This window comes from Eurosta solidaginis, chromosome 3 (genome assembly GCF_040869045.1).
Source record: "Eurosta solidaginis isolate ZX-2024a chromosome 3, ASM4086904v1, whole genome shotgun sequence".
Lineage (NCBI taxonomy): Eukaryota > Metazoa > Arthropoda > Insecta > Diptera > Tephritidae > Eurosta > Eurosta solidaginis.
In genome coordinates, this window is record NC_090321.1 from 182,228,415 (window position 1) to 182,244,765 (window position 16,351).

The window sequence follows — 16,351 nt, forward strand, 5'->3', positions numbered from 1 at the left end:
TTGCATCGCCGCTATTGACAAATCGCTAATAGCTATAGCTATTGCAATCCAAATATATCAGTGATTGGCTATTTTCCTTCATTCGATTCTTTTGAATGACAATCACCTCTGGCAGAATATCGCCAATAGCGATTATAGCGATTATAGCGATTGGCGATTTTCCTTCAGCATGGAATTCTAATACTAATAGCAGCGATGCAATCATCGATAGTCAGATATCGTTCATCATTGCTCATCTGTGTGCTTTACTTTCCGAAACAGCGAACGGAACAAAGCAAACTTGTGCAACAACTAGAACGACGACATTGTGAATTCGGCTAGAAAAGCAGCCACGTGGTTTGGGTAATTTTTACAAACAAGCGAAAGATCGAACTCAAAAATAATCAACGCAAAGATCAAAGAGACCGCAAGGCACAACTCATTCAAGAGCAATTATCGAAGTGCAGAGGTATATAGAAGAAACTGTAATTGCAAAGCTGATCCTTTTTTATGGTGGCAGAAAAAACAATTACAAGTATCCCAATCTATCTCCTATAGCTCGCGAAAAGTTGGGGTGTTTAGGAACATCGGTTCCCTGTGAAAGACTTTTTTCTCAAGCCGGCCTTATTTTAAGCGAGAGAAGAATGCGCTTAGATTATGAAAAGGCTAAAATGCTTATCTTTTTAAACGCCAATCATAAAATATAAAATTCGTTATATTTTGAATTTATATTTAAGTATTTATAATAAAATAATTAATATTTCTCAAAATATTAAACAAGCAATATAAGTTAATTTTAAAACTTTAATTTCATGAAATGTATAAAAGAAATATATATCACTCGTCTTATTGTAAACAGATTAACTCAAAATTTAAGGTTTTTGGGAGAATGCAATTCAAGATTTTTCATATGGTTTATATATGGTTGAATTCTCCGGCCAATTTCTAGGGCACTGCAGTGGGTGGCTAATTTTCTGCTAAAGAATATTTTTGTAATAGTTTGAAGAATTTGCTATATTTTTCCTCTGTATTTTTCATTAAAAATTGATTCACTTTACTGTACAAATTTATGCAGCCAAATACAACTTTCAGAATAAATTCATACGGAGTATTTCTAAATACATCGGTGTAGTATAATATAGTAAATAAATCATGTTTTTATGGTGTTATATATACAGATTTATTTCGGGTTGATTCATCTTACATTTAAAAATCAAAGCATTTTCAATTAACAAAATTTATAAAACAAAGATGCATATACATTTATTTCAGCTAGTTTCATCTCATTGAGTGTAATACGAGTCTGAACATATTGTCGTCAGCCAGTTAATAATATATCTTAACATCTCAGAAAATTAGAATTTCACATTACATTAGTTTACAATTAAAGGTACATACTTTTTTCTTTTTATTCCAATTTTGGTTCATATATTCTAATAAAATTTAATTTAGTATAAATTAATGTATAACATTCAATCTACTCTGGTAAAAAGACTTAAACATTCATTTCTTATATACAAGTATACAAATAATTGCAGATTCGCTTATTAAAGATAAATTAAAGCGATCGCCATAGCTGTAAAAAATAGCCATAGCTGTAAAAAATAGCCATACCTATATTCACTGATAGCTCAAAATCGCTCTTCTGTATGGAATCGCTTGTTGAAATAAAGCGATCGCTATAGCTATAAAAAATAGCCGATATTCAAAAATAGCCATATCTATTTTCACTGATAGCTCAAAATCGCCATATCGTCCATCACTAAAACAATCCCAAAAGCCATGGTTCGAGAGAGCGCTGTCAAAATGCACATTTTTTATAACATTTATCTATGATGCCACTCCAAACAAAAATTAATATATCTGAAAATGGGGATTTTTGACATACATTTCGGCGATTATAGTTTCAATCACCCTACAAGAATACTGACTATCATATGACTATCATCTGATTGTCAGCAATGTCAACCTAACGATCAGCGCCTCATACAAACTTTCTATCACGAACTTAAGGGGACTTGCGCAAATGTGATGTAAACAACTGTGTACGTGTGAGTTTTTGTCTCCTTATACACCAACATGGCCTACTGATTAAGTATATAGCCGTACTGCTCACTCTCATTCCTTTTCCTGGATCAGTGATGACACTGTAACTATCAAAAAGTGTCATAAATGATAGTTTACTGTAGATATCAGGTTTGACTGTTATACTATCATAAATGACCATTGTTATATTCCGCCAAAAATGAAACAATGTTTTTTTGCTTTTTGTTTACTGTATTTCATTACGTTTTTAATTTTGTGATAAAATCATACGTGTTTTTTATTTGTTTAAAATAAATAGTTTTATAAGAATTCGAGTTCAGAATGTTCAATTTAAATTCAAAAAATAACAAAACAACAGAAGAGCGCTTTCCTCATGCGGAAACACATTTAAAAATGAATCACCACTAACCACTATTATTTTTCGCGTATAAATTTTTTGAGTGCGCCCCATACATTCCGACAGCTTTTGGTATTTTTTAATATTATTTTCGATTTTTTTTCTTTTAGCATGGAGCTTTGAAATGCTCTCTTTTTCATTTTTTAAACTTATTTTTTATATGGTTTTCGTCGGTTGAAAATGGCGGAATTTAAAAAATAACAAAACAACCGTGATAATCATTTGATTGTCATATGACAGTCAGTAGTGACAACATGATTAAATGGGATAAACTGTTCTCGCATACATAAAATTCCGTTGAGAATTATGTATCTATCTCACATGCATAATGGTATCTACTGTATGTTCTTTTGTTCTGTACCAGGTGTCCGAAGCTTTCCCAGTTTGAGTCCTTTTTCATGATTATAGGCTGTCGTTGGGAACATGCGGACATGCGTGAGCGAACAAAGGAACATACATAAATTTGAGTATCAATGTTTACGTCATCGCAGGATCAGCATTGTCAATGACAAGTGTGAGTGGATTAGTAAAACTATCAGCGTTTCTTGTAGGGCATTTAATAAAATGATAGTCGTAAAATATTTATTTCCTTAAATTTATTTTACAATAATATGACTAGTTAGAGTTAAATATAAACAAATCTAAGTAAAACTAACATTTCGATTAAATTAATTAGTCAAATATTGTAACTGCATTTAACTCGCAGTGAAAACCATATATTCTTTTGAAATTTCAGTAAATCGGACCTATGATATAATAGTTAACATTATTTAATGGATAGGGCTTATCCTTCATGTCTGGCGTTCCAGGTTCTGTGATCAAAATGGACTAGTTCATATTTACAAAACCTGTTTTTAGTGATAACTTTTGAATGGGAAATAATATTTACCCTCCGCCTTCGAACTAATAATACTTACACTAAAACAAGTATTTTTATCCTTTTTCCCATAATTTTTGAACGCTAATCTACAGTTATGGGTCAAACTAAAGTTTACCAAAATTTTTGGCACGGTTTTCGTTTTGGCTGGCACATTTTTTGTTCTGGCACCCGCTTCAGCTGGCGCGAGGGATTTATCTGTGATTGTTGCCAGCAACAACTAGAAGATAAATCCCTCGTGAGAGCGAAAATATGAGAGCGTAAGCAAAAGATTCGTATCAATCTAATCTATGCCCAAAAGTCCAACAAATTGCTTTTATCAGTTTTACTCATATTTGGTCTGTTTTGTTCAGCGAATACAACCGTTGGTCCACCATTGAGTGATCACTTTGTAAACGCTCTGTTGAGTACAGTTTGAATTCGTACAAGTGCCGAATGTTTGACAAAAACGTTCACAATAGTAAACAGCCTCGATCACCTGTTCAATCGCTGTTCGATTACTTAAATTATTTGCTCAATAGTGTTTTTCAAAAATTTTTGTAGACGACTAGTTTATTGCATTATTTTTTCTTTTTTTTTTTTTGATTTTGATACTCCTTGGTGCGGAGTGAAATAGCCAATTGTTTAAGCCTTCTTAAACAGCCAGGTTAAAATGTTTGCTTAACTGGCTGCTCAGATTTTATCTGTTAACTAGATTTTAGAAATGAATAGAAATATGTAGCCTGTTGATTTGAGACCCAAATGGGCAATTCATGGCAGTTCAATTTAATAACCGTGAGCAAAAAACAAACCTATCTTCCATTCTCTGGCCATTTGCGATAGCCATTCTCCCTGTCAGCTATTATTTGACAGCACAAAAAACACACCGAAGATTGCGCATTGCGTCAACTGCCTGACAGGCTGTTCAATATGGCTACTTTTCAGCGTTTTGATAGACTGTTCAATATGGCGGCGCCTATCTTCAGCGGGTGATAGAAAGAGATACAGAATGAGAGCGATAGTCAAATACGAATCAGGTGATCCAATCACTTTGGAATTTTGACGTTTATGCAGAAGATATCACACTTAGTCATCATTCACAATGCAAAAGATCAGCCTCTTTTTATGGGCAGTTCATATGTAATTTTTCTTTAGCAACCTTATCGCTACAACAACAGCGTAGATGCGCAGAACGAAGCAATTTTGAACTCGTGAATGCTCATTCTTGTAGGTGTGATTTGTGGAGCTACCCCGGTCTCCCCTACTCCTAAATTTCAATACGTATTATACTCAGATGCAACTTAAATATGTGTCTATGTTTCACCTCTATGTATCACCTCTACAAATGGTGTGTATCCACTATTCACCACCAGAGGTGTGCGTATCCTCTTTTCGGTACAACATGTTCTGTAGCTGGTTGCCGCTAGATGGGTCTCCTAAACATTAGCTAAGTGAGGAAATGCTTTTTTTTTACCCGCAAACAGACGTATATACCGATGTGGCCAATTAAATAGCGCCAGCAAGCCTACTTATAAATTTGCCAGGCCTAAATAGCTATTTCAGTGTCAGTTTTAGTTTTCGTTTTTTATTTTGCAAGAGTAAGCTAACACAAATTAAAATACTAGTTCAACAATATATAATATTAATAGGAATTTAAACTTAAATGCTCACTTCAGTGAAGCTGTTCCAGTGGACTCTTAAATAAAGCCAATACAAATACATTTTTCCAAAGTAGAATTCTTAAAGTTTCTTTTAATATTTCGTTGGAAATCCACGTTGTTTCAAAACTTCACAGCATCTACGCTGCATGGAATTAATTAAAGAGCCGCATCTTTCCACAGGTATAGCATACCAATGCTCCTTCACCTTTTCAAAAAGTTCGTCTAAATTCTTGCATTTCTCTTGGCTGACTGCTCTCTTCAAGTGCGCCCACAAATGCTCAATGGGGTTTAAATCAGCACTATTTGATGCCCACTCAAGCACGTTAATGCTATTTTCCTCAAAAAACTTCTTGGTTATCCTGGCCGTGTGTTTCGGATCTGAATCTTGTTGGAATTTCCAAATAACTGGCATGTTTTCTTCGGCCCAAGGCAGCATAACATCTCTTAGTATTTCTACGTAAAGAGGGCAGTCAAAGTTTCGCGGATTCTTTGGATCGGCCCTACGCCATTCCAAGAAAAACATCCCCAAATTTTTATGTTTCCCCCACCGTGCTTTACAACGGTTGATGTGTACTTGGGGTTAAATTGGGAGCCTGGGGGCCGCCGAACATATCGTTTTGCACTGGGAGATATCCTATCTATTTTAGATTCGTCGCTCCACAGCACAAACTTCCACTGATTTGCTGTCCAGTTGGCATGTGAGCGCCCAACTCTACTCGTCTTCTTCGTTGAGCTGGAGTGGTTAAAGGGTGCTTACGTGCCTTTCTTACAAAAAGACCTGCTTCATCTAAACGACGCCGGATCGTTCGACTAGATATTGGAACTGCGAGTTCTTTAGATATTTCTCGGTTAATATCAGAAGAAGTCAGGCGGGGGTCAGATTTTGACAGTCGCAATATCTTGCGATCAGTATATGCCGATGTTTTACGTGGTCGCTTTTTCCTTGGAACGGCATCAGTTGTCTTATTCTTCTTAAAATATTTTAGGGCGTTCTTTATCATCTTTTTGGAGCAACCTAAACGTGAAGCAATTCGCCTTTGAGAGTTTCCACCTTTGCTAAGCTCAATAATTACTGCTCGCTGGCTTGGAGTACAATGTTTTGACCTCCCCATTGTACCAAAACGTCAGACTATGAAATTCAACTGCTATAATATTTTATTTCTTGTTGCTCTTCTCTACTTACTTGAATGAAGAATTTTAACTGTTTTTGTGTACTTAGAATTTTATAATTTTCGAAAAGGCTCTATTTAGTTTTCTAAGCAACAATGCACTAACCAACGTTTTTTTTTATTTAAGTTCAAGTAAAACCAGCGAAATATTTTCAATCAAACGGTATCTCACTCAACAACTCACAAACTCTACAAAAGGGGAAACATTTTTCCGTTATCTAAGAGAAAAGAATGATACGTTAAGAGAGACGAATAAAGTGTAAGTTGGATCTATTTAGTTGACCACAACTGTATGTGTAAAGAAAAACACGGCTAATAGATACATTCCTTTAACTGCCCTTCCGCTAAAATTCCTCTAAATATATAGGTGCAGTCATGGTCAAAATAAAATAGGTTTTAAATTTATTTGCAGCTTATTTACATAATTTGCTATGAGCTATCTGTCAAAAATGCTGCAATTAAATATAAAACCTATTTTATTTGGCTATGACTATGCGCCATACTGTCTCCTGAATGCACAAATTCCGACGTTCGTAGTATGCACCTCAATAAATATCGAAATTTTACTTCCATTTGTCAAAGTTTACCTTTTCATCTCATTTGACATCGGCATTTTATATTTAGATAATTAGCCTCTGTATTCAGTAAACAGTGAGATTTAAAATGTACATTTTGTTCACATTTAAATTATAGGAAGAAAAAGTGTACATTTTAAAATTGTTACTCAATCTACCCAAACGGGCTTAATCTTTTGATCTAAGCGAGATATAAGTTTATACATTTTTTGACATCTCCATTGTGAATCTATGAATTCACAATGGACATATCCATGGTTCAACTCAAAGATGACGTTCTGCCATACGTACAACTATTGAGCCATGTGGCATATCTTTGATGTGGGATCACTGTATTGCCATCATTGTTTACTATAATTGCCATTGTTCTTCTAGTTAAGTTGCTGAGTTTACGTTTATCATGGCTGTGTGTGTTTCAATAATTGGCAAAGATGTAAGTTCTCTTCGTTTTCTGACGTCGTCGCGTCAAGTTCGGTTTTCCCCACAACTCAACCGCGTGTTATTAAGGGGCTTTACTCACGCGGTTTGAGAATAAAATGGCGGATAGTGCGGGAGTCGAAATGACAATATTAATTAAAAATACTTACGAATTGTGCGCTGTATCATAAAAATATGCAAATTGTGCAAAAAATAACAATTATTTGCTATCGGGCAAAAATCCTAAAAAACTTTAAAATAAAACATGCAATTTATGCAAAAACATACATATAATTGCTATCGTGCAAAATCAAATTTAACACTAAAGTGTTAATAAATATATCAAACATACAAACAAATTAAAAGAAATTAAAACACAAGTAAAACTTTCGTTTTACACATATACATACATTACTTCATGATACTATCATCAAGTGCAACAAACGGAACATGTAACGGGAATTGATAACCTGGCGTGGGCCAAATAATACCAAATTGAATTACGTATAACTGTCGTAACGGGAAAATTCCCCTCCATTAAACCATATTTCAAAAAAAAAAAAAATAATTGAAAAACTTAAAATTTATTGTACTTGGAGTAAACCATTAAATCCAATTGAATATAACATGGCGTGGTGCCAAGAAAAAACCAACCCTAATTGAAAATACGAACAATTATAATAATACCAAATTGCAAGCTGCTACACATGGTTCTGGCCACCTTGGTACTACCATTGTGTATTAGTGGAGCAAAAATTACATATACAACAATCTGAAAAAAGAACAATCCGACATACAACCTGGCGTTATGGACTAGCGTCCGTGCCATTCAACCAAACCCCAAAAAAAAAAAAAAAAAAAAAAGATGTAAGTTTTCGCTAGTAAAAAGGGATGTAAAGGTAATAGTCTAGTTGAGGGGTCGACTGCTAATACGCTACCAAAAATATCGAGAGACGCGTATTAATCTCGAGAACAATAATCCGATGCCGGAAAAGAAAAATTTTATCTCTGTCCGGAGATATTTGCAGTTGAAGTTGGCGATTTCCATGTGGTTGTTGTTGTGCGTACCCCCAAAAAAAATTGTGCATCACCGTGGCGGTAGCCACGGTTATACCACCCACCCGGACTTGGCATGGCGTAGCCCAGGGTTATTTTTTATATGCGCGACCGAAGGCCGCCAATGCAGAAAGGTGTTCTGCGCAAAAATACTATGGATCCGACCCCAGGTTTCGGAGGTACCCGCAGGTCTTTTTCGGTTTTTCGTTAATATCTTTTGAACGCGTTAAAATGTTTATTTTCCGCCTTCGGATTATTAATACTGATGTCAACACGCGTCGTTTGACACCTCTCGATATTTTTGGTAGCGTATTAGCAGTCGACCCCTCAACTAGACTATTACCGATGTAAATATTGTAATATAGTTTGAAGCTCTTCGTATCACTTATTTAACTGCGGTGTGTGCATATCGAATCATGTTTTTTTTGTGATTTGCTCAACATGTGTTGAGGGTATTGGCGTAAATATCGAATTATTTGCTTGCTTCGTGGCTGTGGTTGTGGTAAACAAACAGTTCAACAAAGGAGTCTCGAAATGCTGCTACACGTAATACATTATCAATTAAGGTCCGAACACACCATTTTTAATGCTGATTCGCATATGCATAGGCTGCTCCTCGCCCCGATGCAAATAAATGTGATGTAAACTGGTTTCAACCTCACCTATCCGTGGCGAATCCTGTTTCTCCAGGAGCCGAGGCTCTACAGTTTTCTCGTGGATCTATGGGGTGGGCCGGCGGTATGGCCTAGAAGGATTCATGGGGTCATATTTGCTGCGTTTTTTTTCAACCTATATACCTACTATGGTCAACAGGGGTGTGTCTCCGCTTTTCGGTCTATGTTCTGAAGCGGTTAGATGGGTCTCCTAAACATTATCTAAGTGAGGATAAGTGTTTTTTTGGTAGTAGTGCAGTTTACGGTACCCACCCTAAAGTTGGACCAAGATTTTCGAGTGAGGTATCAAAAGACGCGTATTAATCTCGATAACAATAATCCGAAGGCGGAAAAGAAAAATTTTATCTCTGTCCGGAGATATTTGCAGTTGAAGTTGGCGATTTTAATGTGGTTGTTGTTGTGTTTATACCCACAAAAAAAAATTGTGCATCACCGTGGCGGTAGCCACGGTTATACTACACACCCGGACTTGTCATGGTGTAGCCCAGGGTTATTTTTTTTAAGCGCGGCCGAAGGCCGCCAACGCAGAAAGGTGTGCTGCGCAAAAATACTATGGATCCCACCCCCGGTTTCGGAGGGACCCGGGGTCTTTTTTCGATTTTTCGTTAATATCTTTTGAACGGGTAAAAAAAGTTAACTTTCGCTTTCGGATTCTTGATCTAGACGTGAATACGCGTCTTCTGATACCTCACTCGAAAAATTTGGCCCAAATTTCGGTGGGTACCGTAAACTGCACTATTACCGTTAACCCGCAAACATAGACATATACATGTAAAAAAACTCGGCTATTAAATCATTCCCAAGATGGTCGGGCTAGTACCGTAGTGGTGCGGTTTACGGGGACTTAGCGGTACTGCATCTGGCAACCATCAACATCGATAGCGCTCCCCAAAACATTCGGGGAGTGTCCTTATAGCTACAACAACAACATGTAAACTGTACTGGTGGGGTTTTCTCTCCCTCATTCACAGTAAAATTTCTTACAAATTGATCATGCTAACTCCTACCCAAGTTTTTGATCAGGCCTAACGATTGTATCGTTTTATTTTCTGGAAAAAATGTTTCACTCATGTCGCACTCTTAAATTCTAACTAATTCTAAAATTATTGTTTTTATTTATTGACATTTTCGCTTAAATTAAATTTAAAAACTAATATAAATGCCGCTGCGTGTTCATAAATTTCTCCCAACTGCAACTGCAAAAATTATCTTTTTTTGTTACTGTTTTATAATAAACCAGTTTCTTATCAGCGTTTTTTGTGTAGTGTGCTTGTCTATGATCCCATATTCGCATCCTGAAAGCATACTATATCTCAGGGCAAGTACGCGCTCGTTTTTGTTCTAACTCGGCAGTGCTGACCTGTGCCACGTCACCTTTCGTCTATTAACAATTTATAATGTACTTATAAAATACTTTTTTAATTTTTAGAATGCGCCTTTATATTTAACTACATCCGATATGGATAAAGAATTGGAACTGCAATATCGTGTACATGCTGCTCTTGATGTTGTTGAGGAAAAATGCCAACCCCTGAGTAAGGGCACGCCAGAATCGAAAGAGCTCTACTTGGGCATGTTGTATTCAACAGAGACTCATAAGATGTAGGTTTTTTTTTATTCAATTATTCCTATGAAATTGCATTAAAAATCCTGTCTTTATTTTGCAGTTATGGCTTTTTGACAAATACAAAAATTAAATTCATCATCGTTGTGGATTCTGGAAATATAGCATTGCGTGAAAATGAAGTACGAGCGGTGAGTCAGTTCTATTAGTACAAAAGGTTAAATTGTTAATTATTTTTATTAACCTTTCTTTTACGGTAGATGTTTCGTAATTTACATATGCTTTACACCGATGCAGTTTGCAATCCGTTTTATGCACCAGGCGAACCTTTAATTTCTAAGTACTAATTGTTGTTGCTCCACTTTATTATAATTACAAATAATAGTCACTTTTTTAATGCAGGAAATTTGATCGGGCAGTGCAAAAAATCATGGGCGGAAATGCGTAAACAAAAATTTTATTTTGTTATGCATGTATGTATGTATATTATTATAATATGTCTATAATTAAGTTGTGTATGTGTTCATTAAAATAGTTGTTTAAATAGAAATTCTGTTGGGGTGCAACCCTATTGCACAAATTTTAATTTTGTAATAAAACAAATCTATATTTAGTATTCAGATTCAATCACAAAAATGAGAAAAATGTTTAGTATCATAATAAAATGTCTAACAATTACAAATGATAACTAGATGTTTATAATATACAATAAGTATATGCAAATGTAATGTAGATATTATTCAAAAATATTTAACACTAAGTAATGTAATCAATATGTTTTGACCTGTAGTTTATTTGTTTATATTATTATTTAATAACAAATGTACTGATATAAACGATATAATAAAATATCTAATATATATTATAAATGGGAAAGTTTGGATGTTAAGATGTTTGGATGTTTGGATGTTTAGATGTTTGGATGTTTGGATGTTTGGATGTTTGTCCAGACGTTTGTCTTTGTGACTCAATAACGCAAGAACGGCTGGACCGATTTGGATGAAATTTTGCACACATATAGCCAATAGTCTAGAAGGATCTACTAGCTATATATTTTTGAAAAGGGGCGTGGTGCCCGCCCCCTAGGAACAGTTATAATTTAATTATTATATTTTTTCGTCTTTGCGACTGAATCACGCCAGAATGGCTACACGGATTTTGATGAAATATGGGACACAGACAGTAATCTAGCGAAATTTTTTTCGCACATGGAAAGAGGGGTGGGGGTCCCACGACCTCTTCGAGCAATTACTTTTTAATAATTTTTACACATTATAACTTTACGTATACTGGCCTTCACCAATATCACAGACTCAAGGGGTCAAATAAGTCGAGGGCTTACAAAGTAAGCGTTGAAACCCTCCACCCCCTCCCCCCCCCCCCCCCCCCCTTTATCTACCTCTCTGTTGTAAAATCTATAAATTGTTATAACTCAATATAAATTTTCTCCTAAATCAATAGTTTTTGGTATCTGGCAAATACAGATCGAGATCTAGACAATTTTGGAGGAACGATCACTGGTCCTCTCCTTTTACTCCCGACATCCGCCCTCCTTCAATTCTTTTTATTAGCACGCTTTTATTAGCTTTACCTGTATGTTTCTATGTAATTTTTCATTCGCTCCAATGCGCCTGCTGCCTTATTAACATGGTTTCATAATGAGCTTCACCTCATATGGAGACCCTTCCGGGATCATTTCTGGATGGTTTTCGGGATCGGTGCGGGATCCCGCCGGGGTAATTTCGGGACTTTTTCGGGACTATTTCGGGATCATTTTGGGACCCTTCCGGGATCATTTCTGTATAGTTTTCGGGATCCGTCCGGGATCCCGTCGGGGTTATTTTGGGACATTTTCGGGACTATTCCGGAATCATTTCGGGATTATTTCGCGATCATTTGGGGACCCTTCCGGCATCATTTCTGAATGGTTTTCGGGATCCGTCCGGGATCCCGTCGGGGTACTTTCGGTATCATTTGCGTACCTTCGAGAGATAAGGTCTTGATGGTTGCCGGGATCATTACGGGACTTTTTCGGGGTTTTTTGGGTCCCTTTAGGCATCATTTCTGGATGGTCTTCGGGATCTCGTCGGGGTAATTTGGGGACTTTTTCGGGATCATTTGCGGGCTCTTCCGGCATCATTTCTGGATGGTTTTCGGGATCCGTCCGGGATCTTGTCGGGGTCATTTGGGGACTTTTTCGGGATCATTTGGGGGCTCTTCCGGCATCATTTCTGGATGGTTTTTGGGATCCGTCCGGGATCCCGTCGGGGTCATTTCGGGACTTTTTCGCGACTAATACGGGATCATTTGGGAACCCATTCGGCATAATTTCTGGATGGTTTTCGGGATCCGCCCCGGATCTCGTCGGGGTCATTTGGGGACTTTTTCGGGATCATTTGGGGGCTCTTCCGGCATCATTTCTGAATGGTTTTCGGGATCCGTCCGGGATCTCGCCGTGGTCATTTGGGGACTTTTTCGGGATCATTTGGGGGCTCTTCCGGCATCATTTCTGGATGGTTTTCGGGATCCGTCCGGGATCCCGTCGGGGTCATTTCGGGACTTTTTCGCTACTAATACGGGATCATTTGGGAACCCTTTCGGCATCATTTCTGGATGGTTTTCGGGATCCGTCCGGGATCCCATCAGGATAATTTCGGGACTTTTTCGCGACTAATACGGGATCATTTGGGATACCTACCGGCATCATTTCTGGATGGTTTTTGGGATTCGTTCGGGATCCCGTCGAGGTCATTTCGATATCCGTTCAGGATCCCGTCGGAATAATTGCGGGACTTTTTCGGGATCATTTGGGGTCCCTTCCGGCATCATTTCTGTATGGTTTTTGGGATTCGTCCGGCATCCCGTCGGGGTAATTTCGGGACTTTTACTTGACTAATACGGGATAATTTGCGGGCCCTTTCTGTATCATTTCTGGATAGTTGTCGGGATCCGTTCGGGATCCCGTCAGGGTCTTTTCGGAACTATTAGGAGATCATTTGAGGTCCTTTCGGACATCATTTCTGGATAGTTTTCGTGATCCTTTCGGGGTCCCATCAGGGTCATTTCGGGACTTTTTCGGCAACATTTAAGATTGGTTTTCAGGATTCGTCCGGGATCCCGTCAGGGTAATTTCTGGACTTTTCCGAGACTATTTCGGGATCATTTTGGGATCCTCCCAAGATCATTTCTGGATGGATTTCGGGATCTGTCCGGGATGGCGTCAGGGTCATTTTGGGACTACTAGGTGATCATTTGAGGACCTTTCCGGCATCACTTCTGCATGGTTTTCGGTATCCGTTCAGGATCCCGTCGGAATAATTGCGGGAGTTCTTCGGGATCATTTGGGGTCCCTTCCGGCATCATTTCTGGATGGTTTTTGGGATTCGTCCGGCATCCCGTCGGGGTCATTTCGGGACTTTTTCTCGACTAATACGGGATCATTTGCGGGCCCTTTCGGCATACTTTCTAGATAGTTTTCGGGATCCGTTCGAGATCCCGTCAGGGTCTTTTCGGAACTATTAGGAGATCATTTGAGGACCTTTCCGACATCATTTCTGGATAGTTTTCGGGATCCATCTGGGATACCGACGAGGTCATTTCGGGATCATTTGGGATACCTACCGGCATCATTTCTGGATAGTTTTCGGTATCCGTTCGGGGTCTCGTCAGGGTTATTTCGGGACTTTTTCGGGATCATTTATGGATGGTTTTCAGGATTCGTCCGGGAACCCGTCAGGGTAATTTCTGGACTTTTCCGAGACTATTTCGGGATAATTTTGGGACCTTCCCAAGATCATTTCTGAATGGATTTCGGGATCAGTCCGGGATGCCGTCAGGGTTATTTTGGGACTATTAGGTGATCATTTGAGGACCTTTCCGGCATCACTTCTGGATGGTTTTCGGTATCCGTTCAGGATCCCGTCGGATTCATTGCGGGACTTTTTCGGAATCATTTGGGGTCCCTCCCAAGATCATTTCTGGATAGATTTCGGGATTTTCCGGGATCCCGTCAGGGTCCTTTCGGGACTTCTTCGGGACTATATCGGGATCATTTCTGGATGGTTTACGAGATCCCTTAAGGGTCATTTCGGGACTATTTCCGGATCATTTGGGGTACCTACCGGCATCATTTCTGGAAAGTTTTCGGTATCCGTCCGCGATCTCGTCGGAGTCATTTGGGGGCCTTTTCGGGATCATTTGGGGGCTCTTTCGGCATCTTTTCTGGATGGTTTTCGGGATCCCGTCGGGGTCATTTCGGGACTTTTTCGCGACTAATACGGGATCATTTGGGAACCCTTTCGGCATCATTTCTGGATGGTTTTCGGGATCCGGTCGGGATCCCATCAGGATAATTTCGGGACTATTAGGGGATCATGTGGGGACCTTTCCGGCATCATTTCTGGATAATTTTCGGGATCCGTCTGGGATGCCGACGAGGTCATTTCGGGGCTATTTCGGGATCATTTGGGATACCTACCGGCATCATTTCTGGATGGTTTTTGGGATTCGTCCGGGATTCCGTCGGGGTCATTTCGGGACTTTTTCTCGACTAATACGGGATCATTTGCCGACCGTTTCGGCACCATTCTGGATAGTTTTCGGAATCCTTTCGGGATCCCGTCAGGGTCATTTCGGGATCATTTGGGATACCTACCGGCATCATTTCTGGATAGTTTTCGGTATCCGTTCGGGGTCTCGTCAGGGTTATTTCGGGACTTTTTCGGGATCATTTATGGATGGATTTCAGGATTCGTCCGGGAACCCGTCAGGGTAATTTCTGGACTTTTCCGAGACTATTTCGGGATCATTTTGGAACCTTCCCAAAATCATTTCTGGATGGATTTCGGGATTTGTCCGGGTTGCCGTCAGGGTCATTTTGGGACTATTAGGTGATCATTTGAGGACCTTTCCGGCATCACTTCTGGATGGTTTTCGGTACCCGTTCAGGATCCCGTCGGAATAATTGCGGGACTTTTTCGGGATCATTTGGGGTCCCTTCTGGCATCATTTCTGGATGGTATTTGGGATTCGTCCGGCATCCCGTCGGGGTCATTTCGGGACTTTTTCTCGACTAATACGGGATCATTTGCGGGCCCTTTCGGCATCATTTCTGGATAGTTGTCGGGATCCGTTCGGGATCCCGTCAGGGTCTTTTCGGAACTGTTAGGAGATCAATTGAGGACTTTCCCGGCATCATTTCTGGATAGTTTTCGGGATCCTTTCGGCGTCCCATCAGTGTCATTTCGGGACTTTTTCGGCATCATTTAAGATTGGTTTTCAGGATTCGTCCGGGATCCCGTCAGGGTAATTTCTGGACTTTTCCGAGACTATTTCGGGATCATTTTGGGACCCTCCCAAGATCATTTCTGGATGGATTTCGGGATCTGTCCGGGATTCCGTCAGGGTCATTTTGGGACTATTAGGTGATCATTTGATGACCTTTCCGGCATCACTTCTGGATGGTTTTCATTGCGGGACTTTTTCGGGGTCATTTAGGAATGCGTTCGAGATCCCGTCAGGGTCCTTTCGGGACTTCTTCGGGACTATATCGGGATCATTTCTGGATGGTTTACGGGATCCGTCCAGGATCCCTTAAGGGTCATTTCGGGACTATTAGGTGATCATTTGAGGACCTTTCCGGCATCACTTCTGGATGATTTTCGGTATCCGGTCGGGATCCCGTCGGAATCATTGCGGGACTTTTTGGAATCATTTGGGATCCCTTCCGGCATCATTTATGGATGGTTTTCGGGATTTGTCCGGGATCACGTCGGGGTTATTTCGGGACCTTTTCGGGGCTAATACGGGATCATTTGGGGACCCTTCCGGCATAATTTCTTGATGGTTTGCCGGATCCATCAGGGTCATTTCGGGACCATTTTGGGATCATTTGGGGACCCTTCCGAGATCATTTCTGGATCCGTCCGGGATGCCATAGGAGCCATTTCGGGATTTTT

The 16,351-nt window shown here is 39.3% G+C and overlaps 1 protein-coding gene and 1 long non-coding RNA gene across 5 annotated transcripts; both read left to right on the forward strand.

Annotated features, from left to right (window-relative positions):
* The first annotated feature begins 237 nt into the window (after window positions 1–237).
* Window positions 238–857, forward strand: LOC137246833 (uncharacterized). Its single transcript, XR_010951717.1, has 2 exons — window positions 238–448; window positions 538–857. It is a non-coding gene; the product is annotated as an uncharacterized lncRNA (long non-coding RNA).
* A 6,100-nt stretch (window positions 858–6,957) lies between these two features.
* LOC137244739 (trafficking protein particle complex subunit 2-like protein) lies at window positions 6,958–11,261 on the forward strand. 4 transcript variants are annotated; one of them, XM_067774175.1, is made up of 5 exons: window positions 6,958–7,116; window positions 10,260–10,432; window positions 10,498–10,585; window positions 10,655–10,734; window positions 10,780–11,259. In XM_067774175.1, exons 1-5 carry the CDS (start codon window positions 7,084–7,086, stop codon window positions 10,898–10,900), a joined length of 495 nt encoding a protein of 164 aa, XP_067630276.1. In that variant the 5' UTR covers window positions 6,958–7,083; the 3' UTR covers window positions 10,901–11,259. The 4 variants fall into 4 exon arrangements, with proteins under 4 accessions (XP_067630276.1, XP_067630279.1, XP_067630277.1 ...); XM_067774178.1 differs by having other exon boundaries at window positions 10,797–11,256; XM_067774176.1 differs by lacking the exon at window positions 6,958–7,116 and adding an exon at window positions 7,125–7,967 and having other exon boundaries at window positions 10,780–11,261.
* The last annotated feature ends 5,090 nt before the right edge of the window (window positions 11,262–16,351 follow it).

Excerpts from the sequence above, each read along its gene's own strand:
- LOC137244739 (XM_067774175.1), top strand. The coding sequence starts at position 7,084 with ATGGCTGTGTGTGTTTCAATAATTGGCAAAGAT. Across the intron at positions 7,117-10,259 it reads TTTCAATAATTGGCAAAGAT|AATGCGCCTTTATATTTAAC; the intron begins GTAAGTTCTCTT and ends TTTAATTTTTAG. Across the intron at positions 10,586-10,654 it reads GTGAAAATGAAGTACGAGCG|ATGTTTCGTAATTTACATAT; the intron begins GTGAGTCAGTTC and ends CTTTTACGGTAG.